The sequence below is a fragment of the Boleophthalmus pectinirostris genome, unplaced genomic scaffold (genome assembly GCF_026225935.1).
Source record: "Boleophthalmus pectinirostris isolate CB_2022bp ecotype Guang Dong unplaced genomic scaffold, ASM2622593v1 HiC_scaffold_8, whole genome shotgun sequence".
Classification (NCBI taxonomy): Eukaryota; Metazoa; Chordata; class Actinopteri; order Gobiiformes; family Gobiidae; genus Boleophthalmus; species Boleophthalmus pectinirostris.
The window spans coordinates 28,659,905-28,680,300 of record NW_026571515.1 but is presented as its reverse complement, the minus strand read 5'-3'; the positions used below and the strand labels follow the sequence as shown (position 1 = coordinate 28,680,300).

General features: G+C 39.2%; 1 protein-coding gene across 1 annotated transcript in view; it reads left to right on the top strand.

Moving 5' to 3' along the window:
- Nucleotides 1-20,396, top strand: part of si:dkey-178k16.1 (band 4.1-like protein 1) — a 36,924-nt gene that overhangs the window by 16,304 nt on the left and 224 nt on the right. The window contains exons 4-22 of the mRNA XM_055165919.1: nt 719-761; nt 836-911; nt 3,227-3,445; nt 3,562-3,649; nt 4,981-5,133; nt 7,388-7,485; nt 8,252-8,427; nt 9,496-9,743; nt 10,398-10,436; nt 11,686-11,718; nt 12,567-12,716; nt 13,256-14,062; nt 15,051-15,101; nt 15,237-15,650; nt 16,611-16,817; nt 16,962-17,021; nt 18,687-18,776; nt 18,894-18,974; nt 20,132-20,248. Coding sequence (XP_055021894.1) covers nt 719-761; nt 836-911; nt 3,227-3,445; nt 3,562-3,649; nt 4,981-5,133; nt 7,388-7,485; nt 8,252-8,427; nt 9,496-9,743; nt 10,398-10,436; nt 11,686-11,718; nt 12,567-12,716; nt 13,256-14,062; nt 15,051-15,101; nt 15,237-15,650; nt 16,611-16,817; nt 16,962-17,021; nt 18,687-18,776; nt 18,894-18,974; nt 20,132-20,248 — 3,150 coding nt within the window. The remainder of the gene's footprint in view (nt 1-718; nt 762-835; nt 912-3,226; nt 3,446-3,561; nt 3,650-4,980; nt 5,134-7,387; nt 7,486-8,251; nt 8,428-9,495; nt 9,744-10,397; nt 10,437-11,685; nt 11,719-12,566; nt 12,717-13,255; nt 14,063-15,050; nt 15,102-15,236; nt 15,651-16,610; nt 16,818-16,961; nt 17,022-18,686; nt 18,777-18,893; nt 18,975-20,131; nt 20,249-20,396) is intronic.

The following is a 20,396-nucleotide window of genomic DNA, read 5'->3' as shown; positions in this document are numbered from 1 at the left end:
ATGATACGTGATCCAGTATTTTTTCTAAATCGCCACCAGTATTCGGTAACTGTATAGGATTGGCACATTCCTAACAATATTTTTACTACACTTACTTGTACTTAATTGTTGCTGAAATATTTGCTGGAATACTATTATTTTATGTGATACAGTCAGATTCAGTTAGAGAATCTTATAAGTAACTGTGACTAATTATAGATACTAACTAAATACTAAAGTGTTTCATTCTGTTGTTAGTTGCGCTTCATATTGTACATTTAGGAAAGTTGTCCCAGGAAACGTTATTGGGTTATTGTGTCAGTAGCATAAAGTGTTCCAAACAGTAAGTGAACATGAGTGCATTTCCGGCTCCATCAAGTCTGACTCCAATTGACTTTACATTGAAAAATTGTCATCCCTCTCTCTTTAACTACTGCAGTGAGCCTCGTTATTTTTGTTTTAAATTTTTCATATTAACCCATTCTATGATCCTGAGGTTTTGTGTATTTTGTCCCTAAATGAATTCCTATTCCTAGTATGAAACTGACTCCAACTCTTGACTCCTTCGCTCATGTAAGTACTAGCCTCATGAGCTTTATTTCACTGGAGCCAAATGCTGGTTGACGTCACAGTCTACTTCCTTATACAGTATATGTTTCAATATAGCAATATTTCAAGACATGTTATTGTGACAGGTGTGGGTGAATATAAAGGGAGGTTGTCTTTTCTCTTTTATTAGAATTGGCTGGATCCTTCCAAAGAGATTAAGAAGCAGATTCGGGGTAAGTACAGGCACATTAGAGGAGGCCTGCCGTAGAATATTGAAGTGAGAGTTTACTGCTGATGTGTTTCGCAGTGGGTTCCTGGGTGTTTGCGTTCTCAGTCAAGTTCTATCCTCCAGACCCATCAGTGCTCATCGAAGACATCACCAGGTGAGAGCAAAACAATCTCACGGAAAGTAATGCGTCAAAGGCTACAAGAGAAAAAGATGGAAATGTAAAATGGTTTCTGAATGCTTTGCTCTCTGCTGTGTAATATCCAGAAGTGGGGAAACGATTGAAAAGCAAATTCGATGAAGATCAGAGGATGAACACATCAAAACAATACATCAGACTTACAGTACAAACCAATGATAACTTAATGTTTCTGACGAAATAGATTTGTGAATATTGCAATAAAATGGTATTTTCCACAAATATTCAAATACTGCAGTTATAAAGTTCTTACATATACTTTGTATCTTTGTTTGTGTTTCAAGTATACAGATGTATGTTTAGGGGATGACTTATTTTACAAATGTGAGACTTGAATATGCCATATTCATTTAAAGTTGCACTGTGTAATGTTTCTAGTGGGGGGTCCATTTTGTTTCCCCAGAATGTTCTATACTATGACATTTAATTTAACTATCTCCATGGAGACAAGCGGTCACATCTCCAGGCCAACTTACAGGTTAGATATGTAGAGCACTGGGCCCACTCACGGTAATAATACATGTTTTGTGGAAGTTATGAGAAATAAAAACTTAAAAAAAACAAAACAAAACACTTTAATGCCACTGTGGAACTAGCCTGATTCATCAGCCGGTTTCACTTCATGGAAACTGTCTAACCTCGCACCATTAGGATTCGTTCACTCGACGGTAGACAGGTTCTTTTTATAATTTAACCAATCGCTGCTATTTGGTCGTGACGTATGTAATGCGTCGCTAACGGGGCTAACTGGTATATTAAGCTTTTCCCAAATCCTTTAGGAAGAAAGGCAATAACGTCTTTCCCCTTGATAAAATTCACCAAACCTTCTTTTTGTTCTGGTTGTAAATCCTTGATCTTGGGAATCGTTGCCAACACAGAATCTATATCCATCTCGACCGCTTTGTTTACTGTTGTTCTGTCCCACAAAAGGGACCCAGTCATGACTTCACAGCTCTTCGCTGACTGGCCGGTGTGCGGTCTACAACTTCTGAGGTTCTTGCCAACCGTCTAGGGTATTCGATTCCTGACCTAGTCACTGGAAAGAAATTAAATTTAGTGTAGGCACTAGATAGCACCAGCCTGGCTACTGTGGAACATCCCCGACAATGCAATAACATCAGGAGGCAAGCAGATGGCGGACCCTCCACCAGAAATTTTATACAATGTACCTTTAAGTTTTAAAAAGTACACAAACAGAGTTGCAAAGTCACTTAATGATGGCATCTGACTTGGTTATGCAGTTCTGAAAGTAGAAATGAAAAAGATTTGACTGAGAAAATGCCATGCTGTCATCATCACAAAATCAGTAGTTTGTTTAATGTGCACTGTTTACATTATAATAATATATAATAGCAGCCACTTGACAGTCAGATACAATAGATTCTGATCATAGTTTGATTAGAGGCCTGCCAAAATGAAGGGCAATCTGTGCTTTTAATCCATACAATTATAAACATTGTTGTTATTGTGTGTGGTGAAAAGCTAAACATCTTTGTAAAAATTATTTTCCTTTTAAATGTGACTTTTGGATGGCAAATGATATCTTAATTTCTCATCACTTATCACTTAAAATCCTGCAGCTGCACTTTGTTCACAGTGAGACACTAATTACAAAAATGTTTATCTTAAGATTCTGTGATCGCACCAACACTTATGGACTTCACATTTTATCTTAAAGGTACACTATGTAACTTTATCATTGAAGGATCAGCAAGCTTGTTTCCGTGGATAAGTTATTGTTTTGCCTGGAATATTTTATAGCATGGGACTCCAAACTATGGCCACCAGTTTCCTTCTGCTGAAATGGCCCATGATGATAGACATACCACATAGTGAATTTAAGTGATTCTCCCACTAAAACCCCAAAAACAGCACGTTGCATTGTGATACAGACCAAAAATTAACGTTCCATGCCTTATTAAAGCTATGGTGGCTTTGTCACAGTGATGTAAAATGCATCTATCTGAATGATCCGCTGTATTAATCACTGGCCTTCAGCCCTCTACTTCAAATATGTTTCAAGATGGCCCTCGGTGAAAAGTTGATCTATCTCCATAAAGACAAGCAGGTGATGGACCTGTGGAGAGATGATGCTGCTTACAGTAGGAATACATATTTTGGAAGGGATTTTTGAGCACTAAAAACACCTCTTACAGAAATAAAGGCAACAGAGACTTGAGTTGTTCACTTTGCGAATTTAAGAACAATAATGAAAATGAATGCTTATCATAATGTTCAAAATGTGAATCTTATGTATGGATTTTCGTCCACAGATACTACTTGTGTCTCCAGTTGCGTGATGACATCTTGTCCGGCCGCCTGCCCTGCTCCTTCGTCACCCACGCGCTCTTAGGCTCTTACACAGTACAAGCTGAAATAGGGGACTATGAGCCAGAGGAACATGGTCCGGACTATGTCAATGACTTCCGCTTTGCTCCAAACCAAACGCGAGAGCTAGAGGAGAGAGTGATGGAGCTGCACCGAAACTACAGGTCAGGCCAAATACACTGGTAATGAGAAATATGTGAGATTTTATGATGGCATTTTGGGTTTGCTCAATGAATATAAATGGGACAGAGGCACGAGTCATGTGGCATTTGGATTGCAGGGGGATGAGTCCGGCTGAGGCGGAGATGAACTTTCTAGAAAATGCCAAGAAGCTTTCGATGTATGGAGTGGACCTACATCAAGCCAAGGTATGGATTAAACAATTCATCCTTAGTCAAACGTCACTACACAACATATTTATATTTGGGACAAGGCATGATAATTCTTTCATTATGTGACTTCAACTAACAATACAGACAACAGCATCATAACAGAATAAAGGTGTCAGATTTTTTGATGCATGGTAGGGGTGAACGATCTATCGTTTTGGACCGAAAATCACAATCTCAGACAATACGAATTTGGAAGCATAAAAGCCCCAGTTTTTTGCAGTGCTCCTAAAGCACAATTTATGAATTTATGGATCTGTGTCAAGGTCTATGCGCTACTAAGTATTTCACGGCCACAATGCAAGGAGGCAAGGATTTAAACCTGCCGTGCATGTAAAGTTTAACATGAACCATCTCCAATGCGACAGAACAGACTCACCATCATCACCACATCCTCTGTCACAGAAAGAACACTCATATTCCACTCAGTCGTGTCCTTTAGTCCAACAGAAGCTGACGCATCAGAGCACAAGGAGTGAGCTGTTTTTTTGCTGCGTTTATGTTTATGCAAATTAGCCATTTGGTTTTAAGTTTTGTTTCTGTAAAACGTAAACAAATGTGTGCAAAGCTGCATTAAACATAGTATTGCTCAGTGTGTGTTGAAAGAAAGGAAAGCAGATTACAGGGAATGGAGTACAGGGATATGTATGTAGAGCAGTGGTAGAGAGGACCAATCACAGCCCTTATTGTCTTTGCTTCCCCCTACTGTCTGCATCGTTTTGATGTGTCGTTAGAAAATTTCGGAGGTGCATGCCGGTCAATTTGATGCTGGACTGTAAACTGTACTTTACGGTCCAGCATCAAATCATCAGTGCAAGACTCTGGTATGATGTAAGTTTTTGTGATGTTTGCAAATGTTCATGTGCACTGAACCTTGACCAATGTCCAGGGTGTAGCGATTATCAATACTGATTTGTGGTAATATCTCTGATCCAGAAAATAATTTCTGGATTGGGTATTGGTTCAGTCAGAAACCTGTTTTGACATATTATAATAAATGTAATAAACTTTTTTGCCAATCTATGTTGGCCAAGAACTTTTGTTTATAAAGCTGTTCTGTAATTACTTAGTTATAGATACAGTTGCATAGTGCTTTTGGAAAATCGCCTTTTTTATATTATGTCTTTGCACTGGTATTGGCCAAAGTATCTATAATAGTATTGAAACTGGCTAGATCAGTGCATCTCTATCTAAAACCCACTCTTACTGGAACAGACATCAACCACCTACGATCCCTTTAGCCCCGCTCCAAACAAGTCTTTGATGTTTGTATTTTGTCTAACTATATCTTTACTTTGTGTATCTCTCAGGACTCGGAGGGGATCGACATAATGCTAGGAGTCAGCGCTAGTGGTCTACTGATCTACCGAGACCGCCTCAGAATCAATCGCTTCGCTTGGCCAAAGATCCTCAAGATTTCCTACAAGAGGAGCAACTTCTACATCAAGATCCGTCCAGGCGAGGTTTGTTTAACTGTTACATTACTCTCCTGTTTTTTTCACTGCACTGTCACTGCATGCACAACTCCACTTGAAAAGAGAAAGCACAAAGTTAAGCCTAATTTGGTAAAGAGCCACAGCTTCAGATTTCATTTCACGGCGTTTCACTTGTTAAATTTACATCATTGTCTTTCCCAAGGCGGCATAAATAGTAATTTCACGGCTTGATAAAAGTGTTACTTTTGTTATTCATATTTGCAGTATTTTCCCAAGCATTTCACATAGACTGAGGTTATGTTTTCATTCATCATTGTTCCCTTTCTTTCTTATTAGCCATTCAAGAAGATTTACTTTTTTATCTGGGATTTTAGCAGCACTTAATGCCATGCCCTGATTTTCAACTCACTAAAATGATTAAGAATTGCTGTTTTTGAGCCCAAAGGGGTATCTCTGGTGTACTTAAAACCCACTGTTAAACTGACATTGACGTCTTTATAGTGAAAAGCAAGGCCATTCAGAGCATCTTTCCTATTAAGTCAGCCTGTCAATTTGAATTCGCCTCAAGGGCTGGTTTTGTGTTATATTTTCTCCACAACTGTCTATATTCTTACTTTTCTGTATCCTGTGAATGGACTAAAACAGTTATAATCTACTCTAGCCTGCATGAAGTGACACATATAGAGACAAGCCTTTTCAATCAGCAGCTACTTACAGTAAAAAGACAGAAAACTACTACGTGATTAAGATAAAGATACACGTTTACACCACTATGTGAAAGTTTGAGGTGGCTCTTGGGTCTGTTGCAGTGGTATCGATGGGTGGTGGTGATTGGTTGAGAGGCAACAGTAGGGTGATGTGATTGGCTGACTGTGCAAGACAACAAGGAAGGAGATTGGAAATAGTTAAAGGGCCCATATTATGCTATTTTGTGTGGTGTTCCCTCATCAAAAACATACCTGGAGTTGTGTTTGGTTTCATTCACACGTTTAACACACAGGCCCTGCACATTTAGGCAGAATTTTTCTCTCAAAGAGAAAACACTCTGTTCTGCCTTGTGATGTCATGTGGTAATAGAGGAGGTGCTCCACTGTGTTTTTAAACTCCATACACCTTCATCAGAATCATTTGGATCATTTCAGCCCCTAATTTCATTTCTCATTTCAGCTTCTACTAAACAAAAAATAAAAGGTATCTGCTAACTTGAAAACTTCTAAATATACCACTTCATGACATCACAAGGTGGAACAGAGCATTTTGAGCTCTGGAGATGTAGACAGACTATATATAAACATATATGTGTGAAAAAATGAAACACAACCCTAGGAATGTTTTTGAGGCTTTAAGCTCACAACAGTCAAATTTGCATTATATTGGACTTTTAAACGTACACTGTATAAGTTTTTGGTGTGGGGTTTGTCAGCTGCTTGTCTCACAGTCTCCTTGTATGTATTCAATTATAGGTGTTTTTATTGCTTACAAATACCTTAAAACAGTGTTTCCCAAACTTTTTTTCAGGGGAACCATATTTTAAAAGTCACAAACGTTCACGACCCAAGTCAATAGACATTATTCGTAAATCACAAAATAAAGTGGATTTGACCATTATTGAACATTAATGAAGATATTGTTGACTGAGTGATCGGTTTCTCTGAAATATTAATATTACTCAAGTTTTAATCAATGAAAAATAGTAATTGAACCAGCAATAAAAGGAATCTATATGTAGCCTATTTCTTTTTCTTTTCAACGTTCAATTGAAGCAGCAACACTGGAACAAAATAGTCAATAAAACAATTACAAAAAGATTAGAAATTATACAAAACATGTCTTAACATTTCAACATTTCTAATGATATAGTTGGGCCTGTCTGCGTTTTTGTAGCGTGTTCCAGTCCAGGATGCAGCAGAGGACCCCAACACGCATGTCAGTGTCAGAACTTACATTGCAGACCTACATGCAGATTGTGACAAGACCACCTCAAAAAAATCTCTTGGGTTGCGACCCAGTCTTTGGGAAACAATACCTTAAAATATACATTCTTACCCTTCCTCACCTGCTTGTCTCTATGATGATTGCATTTGACCCACCTTTAATGCCACTGGGACAATCACAGGATCAGTCAGGTTTGGTCAGGACTCCCTATTTCTGAAATATTTGACCTGTTGTGCATGTCTTGTCTTCCTGTTGAATTTCCTTCCTTTTAGATTTAGATTTTGCTTCACTGTCTCTCCTCACTTTCTCACCCCCTCCCCCCACCTCTGAACCCCAAACTCTTCAGTACGAACAGTTTGAAAGCACCATAGGCTTCAAGCTGCCCAACCATCGGGCTTCCAAGAGACTCTGGAAAGTCTGCATTGAGCACCACACTTTCTTCAGGTAAAAACACATGCATTTTAATACACTGTTAGTGCACTGCGTTGTGGATGCGATCTAACTCTAATTGCAAAAAACATCAGCGTTAAGGTTTTGATACACAATATGTTACAGCCCACTCAAACGCATTAAGTTATTATGTTATGTTAGTGGCAAACAATTGGAAAGGAATATATTTACAGCCATTGTCATTGTTTGTGAATAATTATGCTAATCTAGCCTGGACAAAATATGTATTGGAAACATTTCAAGTATTTGTACTAGACCCTGTTGAACCTACTTTAAACAAAAATGTGGTCTGTTGTCTAGACAATTGAATGTATAATTAATTCTCTTAAGATCTAACCTTAACTTTGGTATATTTATTAAGAAAGGACACAGGGACGTCCCATGATTGACAGCTACCGTGACCAGTCAAGTAACATTAATTCTCAACTTGTCAAGAACTGTCAATGTTGTGGGTGTTCTTTGGTTTATAGCAAAATATCAAGGAAGCAGGTGGTGCAGACAAAGCTTTCCTCTAACTTTCAAGGATACGCTGTTCTTTTATTTGATCCTTGGATCATCAAGGTAAATATGCTGAGCCTCAAATATCTTAACTTATTTCAACTTTATTCCAAACTATTGCAGAACACATTTTGAAAGTCATGCAAACCAACAAACTATCAGTTAACATATAGTTACGTATACATTGACATATATTTATATAGTTGTAGCATTTTGTGTAATTTTTAGTAAATTCACATACAGTAACCTCATTTGTCCACAGATTGGTGTCTCCAGAGCCACCTCCTAAGGGCTTCCTCGTGATTGGCTCAAAGTTTCGGTACAGTGGGCGAACTCAGGCTCAGACCAGACAGGCCAGTGCTCTCATCGACAGACCCGCCCCCCTCTTCGAACGCTCTATCAGCAAGAGATACATGCTGCCCAGGAGCCTGGATGGAGGTGAGGATCACACAAACAACAAAGAATGACAAACAATACGTTTACAAAACAATATGTATATGCAAATGTTAATCTGGATTTAAATGCTCAAAAGAAAGGGACGAAACTCTATGTATTGTACAAAACACAATAAGTGAGAATAAGAAGCATTAATTGAAGCACCACAGGGAGGTGTGAAAATTATGTTTGTGATTTCTAAAGCATAAAGGTATTGCTAATCCAGTCAGTAAAAAAAAAAACTGAACTGAACTGGAAAATTGGTCAAATCTAAGCCAAAATTCTGCTGAATGTAGCACATATGAATATTTATGTATGTTTTCAAACCAATGTTTTACCATTACAACAAATGTTTTCTTGATTACCATAATTTAGAAATGTTCTGATCCTGTTTCCACATCAAAAACATACCTGGAGTTTTGTTTTGTTTCATTCACACACAAACTGTTCATATTTATTTAGTTCTTCTCTCAGTCAGAAAACATTCTGTTCCACTTAGTGATGTTATGTGGTAATAAAGGAAGTACCCTACAATTTTTAAACTCCATACACCTTCACTAGAATCATTTGGATGATTTCAGCACTGGAATTTCCAATCTCTACTGATCTAAATGTAAAAGATTAACTTCAAAACTACAGCTTCATGACATTACAAGATGGAACAGAGCATTTTGTGCTTTGAAGATGCAGATAGACTAATAAAGAGTTGCTCAAAAATGTGTGAACAAAACAGAACACAGCTCCAGATATGCTTTTGATGAGGTAAAAACAGTCTAACATGGCTAAAAGCTCACAAGAGTCATTTTTTTATAATATAAGACCTTTAAACGTATTAGCTGTTTTATGCAGACATTACTGGACATTATAATGTATGATGAAACCTTATTCTCTGTTACTGACATCTATTCATTTGATGTTGTCTAGAAGGGTATACCTATAAATGTGTTGAGGTACAGAACATAGTAAGTCACAGTAATGTGCTAACATGCTGACAGTTTTCCTCTACCACAGCAGCATACATTTTTATTCCATACATATTAATAACCAATCATACGTCTTCTGTCTGTGTAGCCTCAGCTCTTGGGGACAGCATGGACCAGCTGTCTCAGAGGAGCTCCAGTGACCGCACACAGTTCATGTCTAGAGAAGATCTGGACCAAGAGGGAAGTCTGGACCTGGATCATGACCAGTACCACTACGAAGATCAGGACCAAGGAGACTTTACAGACCATGAGTTAGACCAGGGTCCAGACCCTAGGTACAGGTCAAGCCGGGACTCTGAGGTCTCTCCACCGCCCATCAAAACCATCGAAGTCAAGGTATGAGATATACAAGACACAACTACTACTGTTTTTAGATTTTCTATATCAGTGTAATTATGAAGCTTTATTAAGTTATTTTTACATAATTATATCAGTTTTCAACTAACAGCTGCTACTAATACTAGCATTTATTTAAAGGTCACCTAGCATGTACAAAAACTTATTATGATTGATTATGGTTTACACTTAAATACTTTTCTCTAATAATTGGCCAGGTACAGTTATTTCTTTTTATATTACAGGGAAGTTTAAATTAGATAACAAGCTTTATTACCTATAAGCTCATTGTTTTTTCCTGTTGGCTTCATGTGTGCTTCATGTGAGCTCCTGTAATATACAGTGTAGGGCCTCTTTCATAACTTCAAATAGATATTTCAGTAAATAGTAGATCTTGCCATAGCTAAAGGACAAACCCCCCAGAAGATCTTAGCGTTATCCTCTGGACTTTGTAGACCCGTTTTATGAAAAGATCAGACATATAATAGGTGACCTTTAAATCTTAACATAGCTATTTACCCTTCCCTTATAATCCTCTCAAATCCTGCCTAAAAGCTAACTGTCCCCAGCCTCTCCTTGCTAACAGTCTTTGGCTTTCTCTACCTCTCCTGCTCAAATCTGCTCTATTTTGCTCCGCTCTGTGACGTCCTGCAGCGAGAGGAGGCAGGCTCCCCACTAGACTCAAAGCCCGAGGTATTTTGGCCGCAGGGTTTGTGTGTGTGTATGTGTGTGTCTGTGTGGTTTTGCTTGTTTTGGGTCATGAACTGTGCGTCGTCTTGTTTTCATGTCCGGGGGGAATGTTGGTTCTTCCACATTGGGATTTCCTGGATGGGTGTAATCCATGGAAAGAGCATGCTCGTTCAGCGGACATGAAATATTTAATATATTCCGACTTTAGTGTGTCCGGCTGGGGATTCATCTTAGATTCACTTCGCAGGCATTTACCTTTGTCTTATATACTGTCTGCCCATTCACATAGTACATAGTACACAGAGTACAGTGTCTGTCTCTCTATGCTAACTGTTAACACATGTCCCTATGGAAATGCATGGGATTGATGGGATTAACAGATGGCCTTAAGCATTGCTCATTATTCAGTGAATAAACAAATCTCTGGACGCATGTGTGGATCTGATAACAGCCACAGCTCAGCAATAAGTGCTCTCAACATGCAATATGCCACTTCTTAAACGAAATGTCTCCTATTAATCCTTGTTAAATGCCTGTCTCGTAAGTGGAAGTGTCAACTCTGTAGTCAGCATGGAAATCTCCCACTTGGCGAGGGTTTTCTGTCAGGAAAATCAATCTTAACTCAGTTTTGCTCTGGGGTAACTTCTTATATTTCCATCCAAACAACACCATTAGACTATTTAGTATTGACAGCAATGAGAGTCAAGTGAGCTCTATCTCCAAGCAAAAGACTCTTTTGGGTGTAATAAGTTAAGTCTACAACTTAGTTGTTCCTCTTCAGAAACACTACAGTTGAAACTAAATTAGCAATAGATTTGGGATTTTAAAACCAAACTACCTAGAATCAGATATAATGTATAAAAGGTAAAATTACAGACACGACAGCATCAGCTGATGCTTGTAATAAGAAGAATAGAACAATCCCCACTCTCCAAATACCGTGTCCAGTCAGTCTGTGACTGCATCCTCCTTTTGCGTCTCAAAAATGGCTGGTCCTGTCCTCATTACAATGTGTTAAGTCCAAGCTGTGACTGAGTGCTCTCAGTGTCTGTGTGGCTGCCTGCCTTTGACTCACCTGCTGTTATCACCTCTCTGTCTCTGCACGCTCCGTCCGTCTGTCCACCCCTCCACCTCCTGCTCTGTCCAAACCTCATCCCATCTGCCCTGGCCCCGCCCCTAACCTGTCCCGCCCTGGTCCCCTCCTCACCTGTATCACATGACCCCGCCTCTCACATGACATGTGTCGGAGCAGGACGTGGTGGTGGCACCTCGGCCCAAACAGGAGGTACTGCTCGTGCTCTCTCTTTTTGGCATGTGCTGGTGGCAACCGTCAGTAACACCTGCTTTATTTATTTATTTATTTATTTTTTTTTTTACATTGATTGTTCAGTTTAATGGTTTGTGGAAGGTTTTTGTTCCCTGATTTTTTTGTCTGTTTTTATATTCTGTAATATACTATGTTTATGTTTATGCTATAATTTACTGTTAGATGTAGTCTGTGTTCTTCAAAAGGTGTCCCTATGATTGTGACCTGATAAATTAAAGTTACAGTAGTTTTTATAGAATTACTATAATGACTTTATTTGGGGAGTTCAGGTTGTATGATTTTGAAAGGGGCTCCAGATCTCTACAGCATTAAAGTTGTAACCTGTTTTGAAGCCACCCAGAGAAAGGAAGTACTGTATAGTTGTTGGTACACATGAACACTGAACATTTCACAAATATCAACCTACTTTATTATTATTATTTTCTTTAATGCTCAGTTGAAATTAATTTCATTTCTGCTTAACCAAAAATGTGAATCACAAGGGAACTGTGTATTAGTTACTATCTACTAAACCAACTGACTTCCTTCATGTATTCCGTACGTTGTTATGTGATACAAGTACATTACAGTAACATTTTGTGATACAACATAAAATAACTTTGGCTGTCCAGGCAAATTGTTGGTAGCCGACAGAAGTAAAAGTGGATGGGGTGGATTAAGGTGAATAATGTATTGTAGTTTTTGTCGTACTTATTTACCTTGTGTCTGTATTGTTTTTTGTTTTTCATTTTAAAATATTAGCATGATTACAACCTTATATAAGAAACACTTCCATACATTAATATGGCCTCCTCTTTTCTGAGCAGCAGTTTTTGGATAAACCTGAGGATGTCCTTCAGAAGCACCAGGCGAGCATCAACGAGCTGAAGAGAGCTCTGAGACAGCCCAACAGCAAGAAGCGCGTCCCCTCTTCCACCTCCTCCACATCCCCTGGAGGAACGCCTGAACGAAAACCCGTAAGATCTGTCTCCTGTGCTTCACTCAGCTGTAACCACACAATATGTTACAATTAGCTCCTGTCGTTTACATTCTTTATGTTCTACTTGTCCTACATTCACAAGTACACTTTAGAAAGTGTTGGAAAAGATTTTCTTTACAAACACAAAGAGAAAGACAAAAAATTCTAACCGTTTCAAAGCTGGATACAAAATGACTGATAAAAGTTTTTACAAATAAAAAAGGCATTTGACCCCATATTGTTTAAACATACTGACTTACTTACAGTTTGATAATTCTTAAAAGTGAGAAATGCTATGAATTAATTCATAAAGAAATCTATACATAGGAGGGATTTGGAATTATTAACCAGTGTCACATGTTATAGTAAATAATGTGAGGTTATGCGTTTTGCAAAACAAACAAAATTTGTATGTTCTTTTAAAAAAATATATATGAAGTTTTACCTTACTTACCTTTTTATATATTTTTTTTGCAAATGGCTTTTTTAATTGCTAGTACAAATAGGCTAATCCAACTGTCAATTTTGTCAACATAGGCGATGGGTGATGCCAAAATGATTGACAACCAGGCTTACGATGGAACAGTGGACTCTTGTAGGACATCTTCGAGTAGAGAAACATGGACTGACTCTCACATGAACAATGGTCAAATGCCTTGGGATGCAACCAGACAGAGGAAAGCTGTATCCCCATACCAGGACGTCTCTCCGTCCTCCATGACTAATGGACATTACAAAGGATTCACCACACATGCCATTCATGAAAACGGATATGCTGCGCACTGTCACAGTTTTGAATCTTACCCAAAGGACAATGGTAGCAAAACGAGTGACAGCAAACCTTGTGATGCTTCCAAGAGACCTCAAGAGGGCGCCATGACTGAGAATGTGCATTCAGAAGTTACTAGAGTTGTTCCTTTAAAACCGCAAAGATCCAAGAAATCTTTGAATAAGGACAATAAAGTGACTACAAGCTTTCAAACTACTTGGTCTGAAAAAATCCAAGATACATCCAGTGAGACAGCAAGGATGCTATCAGATAATGCTGCAACTCAAAATATTATAAAAGAAAACCCACCAGTCATTAGGGACCAGAGTGGAGCAGCAGCAACACAATGCAGAAATGATTTGCTAGACCAAAAACAGCATAGTGATTTTGGACCAACAGGGAATACTAGACAGGAAGAGCATATTCAAAACAACACAGAATTCAAGGTCCCCTCAGCCCCTCCTCGAAGTCTTCCACTGAAAACCCAATGGTCCCGCGATCGTCCCAGCCATGTGGACACCAGCCACATCCACCACAGGACGTCCAGCCAGGAGACAAGCAGCAGGAAGCAAGCGGTAAACCATCTGCTCCTAAAGCTGTCTGTCAGTCAGGGGACAGTGGAGCATTGCATGAGCCTCGGCCCAGACTAGTTTTTCTCATGTTCAACTCAAGACCCCTCATACATCAGCCCTCATGTGACTGTGAATGACAAAGCACTATTCACGTCTGCTGGCATCGCATCATTGCCCGACTTAGCTCTCGCCCATGACCAGGAAGCTAAGTGCCTTTTCCTTTGAGCTATTTGGCAAAGCTTGACATTTGCTTGGCCATTTCAGAGCCGTGGGCCTTTAAGCAAACTTGCCATTGCTTAAGCTTCAACTGTCCCTGTAATTCACCTTAAGTATCTCTCCTTCCAACATCCTCACAGAAAAAGGGTGGCTGCTGTTGCAAGGAGCGCAAGACATTTTGTTCACCTTTGCTTTTCTTTGAAATCTGTTTTACATAATATCTGTGGCGTTCCTGTAAATGGCTGAGAAGGGCATTTGAGCCAAATGTTCTGCCTTGGCATCTCTGTAGCAGAAAGTGACAAAGAGGAAGTGAATACGATGTAATCAGAGCTGCAGAGCTGCCAATCGTCCCAGGGCTCAGGCATTCATATCAGCACTGAGGATATGAATCCCTCATTCCTGACGCGCACTCAGAGGTCCCACAGCACGGCATTACTATGGCATTACTATGGCATTACTATGGCATTACTATGGCATTACTATGGCATTACCATGGCACCCATGTTAGAGTGGTGTTTAGAGACAGTGCATGTAGAGCTGGTAAGGTGCTTTTTCAACTTTAGCCATTTACAAATGAACTCATTGTCTGATCCAAAATGCTCTGACGCATTATACAAACAGTGAGCCTAACAGCATTGGACATGATAATCATAGTGGCTCACTAAATAGTTGTTCGTACCATATTTCATGTCAGTACTTTGACTCCGTGAGGCTCATTGTAGTGACAGTGGTAACACTGCTGTTACAGGAGATGTTTTTGTTTATTGTTTTTTAGGAGACTCCTCCCACTCCAGCCATCCATGAAGAGCCTCCTAATGAAGCATCCGTAAGTACTTTTTCCACTTTAGAATATGTGTCTGGAAAGCAAAATCCTCAGGCATTATATAAAACTTTGTACTTAAAGCATACCTGTTATTCAGACCCATCTCTTGCTCTTTTTAAATGCAATGCACTGTGACAGAGGGAGCCGTGGGAGCGGCGCCTGGGCTCTGTCTCCGAGGATGACCAGGACCATGAGAGCCTGTACCTTAAGGAGACTCACCTGGGCATTGAGAGAAAGTGCTCCAGTATAACGGTGAGCTCCACATCTAGTCTGGAGGCTGAGGTGGACTTCACTGTGCTCACAGACCTGCACAGTGGCATGGAGGAGTTCTCCAGAGGCATGTCCGAGCTTGGAGAGAGAGACCTGTCCCCAGACCGGGGCCTGTGTCTGGGCATTGACCTCCTGCACCAGCTCCCCCCAGAACCACTGCCCCCTCTAGTGGCCGCCCCTCTGCCCAAAGTCAGCAGCAGTCCCCCCACCAGGCCAGTGCAGGCGGAGGAGGTGCGGTCAGATGTGCCCCGGAGGACTGAGGGACCAGAGGTCATCAGACAGGTAGGCAGCATGTGCTCTGAGCTCAGAGTGGAAAGGTCAACAAACAGGCAAGTTTCTGCCTGAATTGATTTTGTTTTTTCACCAGGAGAAACTTTTCAAAACAAACCATGCAAAAGCACAGGGTTGGAGTGTGGAGATGGAATGTTTAGACCTTGTTGCTAACACCCTGTCAGGCAGAGACATTTACAATGGAAATAGGGGTGGAGTAGTGGAGATGTGTTAAGGAAAATAGTAACACTACATAATGATGGCTCAATTGCGAAAGAGCATCCTCAAAACTGCTGCATTTGTGGATAAGGTAAGGTAGGGTGTTTATCATGTGATTATTCTAATGTAATCACCAGAAATAGGCCAATTGAATAATGTTCAATAGTTTTGAAGCTATACTTAAAGGTAAAGGTAAGTAAAGGTAAATTTAAACACCTTAAATAAACTAAACCCTGACTTGTTTTCACAAAGCCTCCTTCTCTCTCACACTGTAAGACGTTCTGAGCATTACAGACATTTCTTTGTCCTCTTTGAAGCTGGTATTTGTGCTATTTTGAGATGCCACCCACAGCAAGCCTATAAATAATTGTGCATACAATTTGCAGACATATCAAACAAGGCTAATTAACAAATCTGTAAGTCATTTGGCTAACAAGGCCAAATCAATAAATAAGTGAGGGTTATATCAGGAAGGGCATCAGCTTAAAAAAAGATTTGAAGCTAAGAGCAGCTTTTTGGATCTGTCAAATCAAAGGGGAATTTTGAAATCTTTTTTTTTTTTTTTTTGTATTTACACTTGTTTTTCTTGTCTACTTATTTTCTCCTTCCATAGATGACATTAGGAGGACTTTTAATGATTCCAAATACATGAAAAAAGTTTCCAAAGGTCGAGACAGAGCTACTTGGAAATTCTAATAAAAGAATAGTCACAGCAAATATACAGTGTAAAATTGTGCATTTCTTACATTTCAGCCTGTGGTTCCCAAAAAGCCAAAGCGTTCGGTGCCTGTTTCGTCATCTGTGGACAGAGAGAGCAGTAGGGTGGGGGCTGTGACACCTCTGAGCAGAGAAGCCAGTGATGTGACACCTACTCCAGCACCCAGGAAGACAGATGTACGCACAGAGACCCAGCCCAACGGAGCAGAGGTCACCACCACCATCGTAGAGTTCACTGACCAGGTACAAGACAGAAGATAATGTAATGTAATTGAGTGACCTTGGGTTTAACTATGCATCTGTTCATCTTATATTAATAGAGTAATAAAATACATTTAGTCAAGTGCTTCAAACTACTCCAATTAATCTCCCTCTTTTACATTTTAGGATCATGGTCTTAGCAGTCTCAGTGATGCGCCCTACTCAACAAGACAAAGTGTTTCTCCAGTGAGTTTCTTATTCTACATTTCCACATTCCCACTTAAGATGAGATAAAAGAAACGTAATCTGTCCCACTATGGGGAAATTCAACAAAAAGTTCAAGAGCATCAGGAGAAAAGAAATGTGCAATCAAAAAATAAGATTAGGTGCTATTAAAGGGCCTATATGACACTATTTTCTGATCTCTGTTCTAATGTTTTTTCCTCATCACAAACATACCTGGAGTTGTGTTTTGTTTCATTCACACATGTTATGCATATTTAGGCTGAGTTATTCCCAAAACACTTTGTTCCACCTTGTGATATCATGTGGTAATACAGGAAGTGCTCCACTGAGTTTAAACTCTGCACACCTTCGCTAGAATCATATGAAATATTTCAGCCCTGGAACTGCCCATCTCTACTGAACAAAAGTTAAAAGATAGCTGTTAACATGAAAACAACCACTTCATAATATCACAAGGTGAAACAGAGGATTTTGAGCTTTGGACCTGTAGACAGACTAATAAATTAAAACAAAACACAACTCCAGGTATGTTTTTGTTGAAGCAACAACATTCAAACATTGCTTAGAGCTCACAAGGACCTTTAATAATATATGACTTTTAAAGGGACAGTGTGGAGTTTTGGATATAGGACCTCATTTCTTAGTTAGCCAGAGTGTTGGAGACGTGTGGAGACACTTTTTTAAATATTCCACCCGTCCTTGTATTTGCAGAGGTCACTGGTACTAGGCTAGTGCATGTCAATGGCCACAGTTAGCCTGCCACTAAAAACAGTCTTACCTACTCCACAAAACACCCAAAGCAAATCTGTTATTACACCAGACTATCAATGTGACTGTCTGTGTTGATAGAATAATGTTTGAAATAAAACTAATCTTGCATCTCATGAATTGTCACATGTTGAGGGACTATTTTCTCAGCAGCAGCGGAATGGGTGCTAGGTGATATCAGTCCGCCGCTGCCAAGCTTTCTATCAGGAAGTACAACTCGCTGCTGCTGCTGCTCAGACAAATCTTTCAAATGCAAGGTTATTTTTACTTCTAAAATTATCAACACAGACATTCACAAAACAATTATTACAGTCTGGCATAATAATTGTTTTGCCTCGGGTGTTTTGTGGAGTGGGTAAGACTGTTTTAATGGCAGGATAACTATGGCCATTGACATGCACTAGCCTAGCACCAGTGACCTCTGCAAATACAAGGACTGGATGGAATATTTTAAAAAGTGTCTCCACACGTCTCCAGCACTCAGGCTAACAAGGAAATGAGGTCCTATGTCCAAAATTCTGGACTGTCCCTTGAATAAACAAACATAAAATGAATCAAATGGGTATGATACATGTTTTGAATAGAGTTGATATATGATTTAAAAAAAAAGTGTAAGGATAATCAAATATAACACTAGCTGCCAGCAGTAAAAATAACTACGAAATGATTGCACATGTGGCTATGACTATGTTTATACAGTCCAGCATATGGACAGAATAAAGTAAAGAGCAGTTAAAGTGACTTCCGTGTATTGTACTGATCACGATTAACATAATTGCACATGATTACTTTTGTAGCTGATGAGGCATAAGGCATACTTTTACTGAACAGCCTCGCCCTTTGTTCTGCTAGCCTCACTTATTAAAGATGACATGAATATTTTTCTTCATTTTCCAGGTTCATATGAGCACTTTTGGCAGAGAGAGTGCCGGGTCGCCCATCCTCATGACTGAAAATGTTACCTCAGCCACCACTCATGTCACCAAAGTAATGCAGCGCTAATTGAATTTGCTAAGCATGTCATTAATATGTAATTAAGTTCAATCAGCCCAGCTTTTACAGAGACAGATAAATGGGTTATATCCATTTTCATCATGTTTTCAGACGGTGAAGGGAGGGTACTCCGAGACCAGGATCGAAAAGAGGATCATCATCACAGGAGACGATGACGTAGACCAGGAGCAGGTCAGATGAAAACAAAACACAGGAGATTATATTTGGAGGAATCTATTTTTGTACCATTACTCAAAGTCCGGCCTTGTCAACCAAATATAGAAACAAGGAATTCAAAGTATTAACTGCATATTTTTTCACAAAATCCAGTATAGGTGCTGTACTTTCTGAGCAGTCATTAAACAACAAATATCTAATGGGGATATAATATAACATAATTAAATAAACACACACACACCAAAATCTGTGCTAGTAGTAGTTTTGGTAGTATTACAATAAGCTCAATATAAAATACAGTGACTTTTTATCATTTTCATGTCGTCATAATACATGTTTCTTTAAAATGGACAAAGCTTGAGTGCACAAGACCACATGGAGCGTAGAGTCATGAACAGTAGTTTCATTTATACAAGCAAACATTTGTAAAAACAACACACCATTAAAATCTAATAGGATTCTAAATTCCTAGGCTACAAAAAAAGAGTTGCAGAATCTTGTTACTCCTCTTGGATGTAGCCGCAGGCGCTAATTAACGCTCTCTGTTGTGGGTCGAACCACATTAGTGGATCTTAGTGTTTTTGTCATGAATAAATTAACTTTGCTCAGTGTGGGGTCTTTGATATTACCGATAATAACTGATAAAACTTAAATTTTACATCACCGAAAACATAAAAAAGCAAACTAGAGTAGCCAAAAATTTTACCACAACTTCAAAATAATATTACTTGAGAGGTCCAACATATCACTCAAGCAAAAAATATTTGGGGAAGTAAGTAAGTAACAGTAACTGTAAAACTCTCTGTATGTAACATCTGAGTAATTTAAAAAAAAGTGAAGTAATTGGTAGGACAAAATATTATGCATAAAATCTGGTATAGGTCATATCTGAAGGAGAGATGCAAGAAACACCAATATTCAAATCATTTAATACTGTCAACATAGCACTTTTGTACCTTTTAGACTTACACTCACAGTGGGAAGAGAAACAACAAGACTCAAGAGTGCTGTTACACTATAAAAATATTACTCAAGTAGGAGCACAATTATGTTTTTTGAAAACTAATATTCACTTCTGCAATTATTATTACTTTAATGGGCTAAAAGGAATTCAGGGACATAAAACCTGCAATTTTAACATGTTTAAGAGACTTTTGTTTGCTCACCTTTAGGCCCTGGCCATTGCGATCCAGGAGGCCAGGCAGCAGCATCCGGACATGCAGGTGACGAAGGCTGTGGTTGTCAGGGAAACCGAGTCATCCACTGAAGATCGACACGGGGCATCTGAGGTGCAGACCATTTCAAATACTCAATATAGTCTACATACATGCAACTAGTAGCCATTTTAAGTATACACGAGCACATTTTGCATTAAGGTCTTGTCTTTCAAAGGCATGTTTTGTGCCAAGGGCTATTCAAATATGTTTTTGATCATAA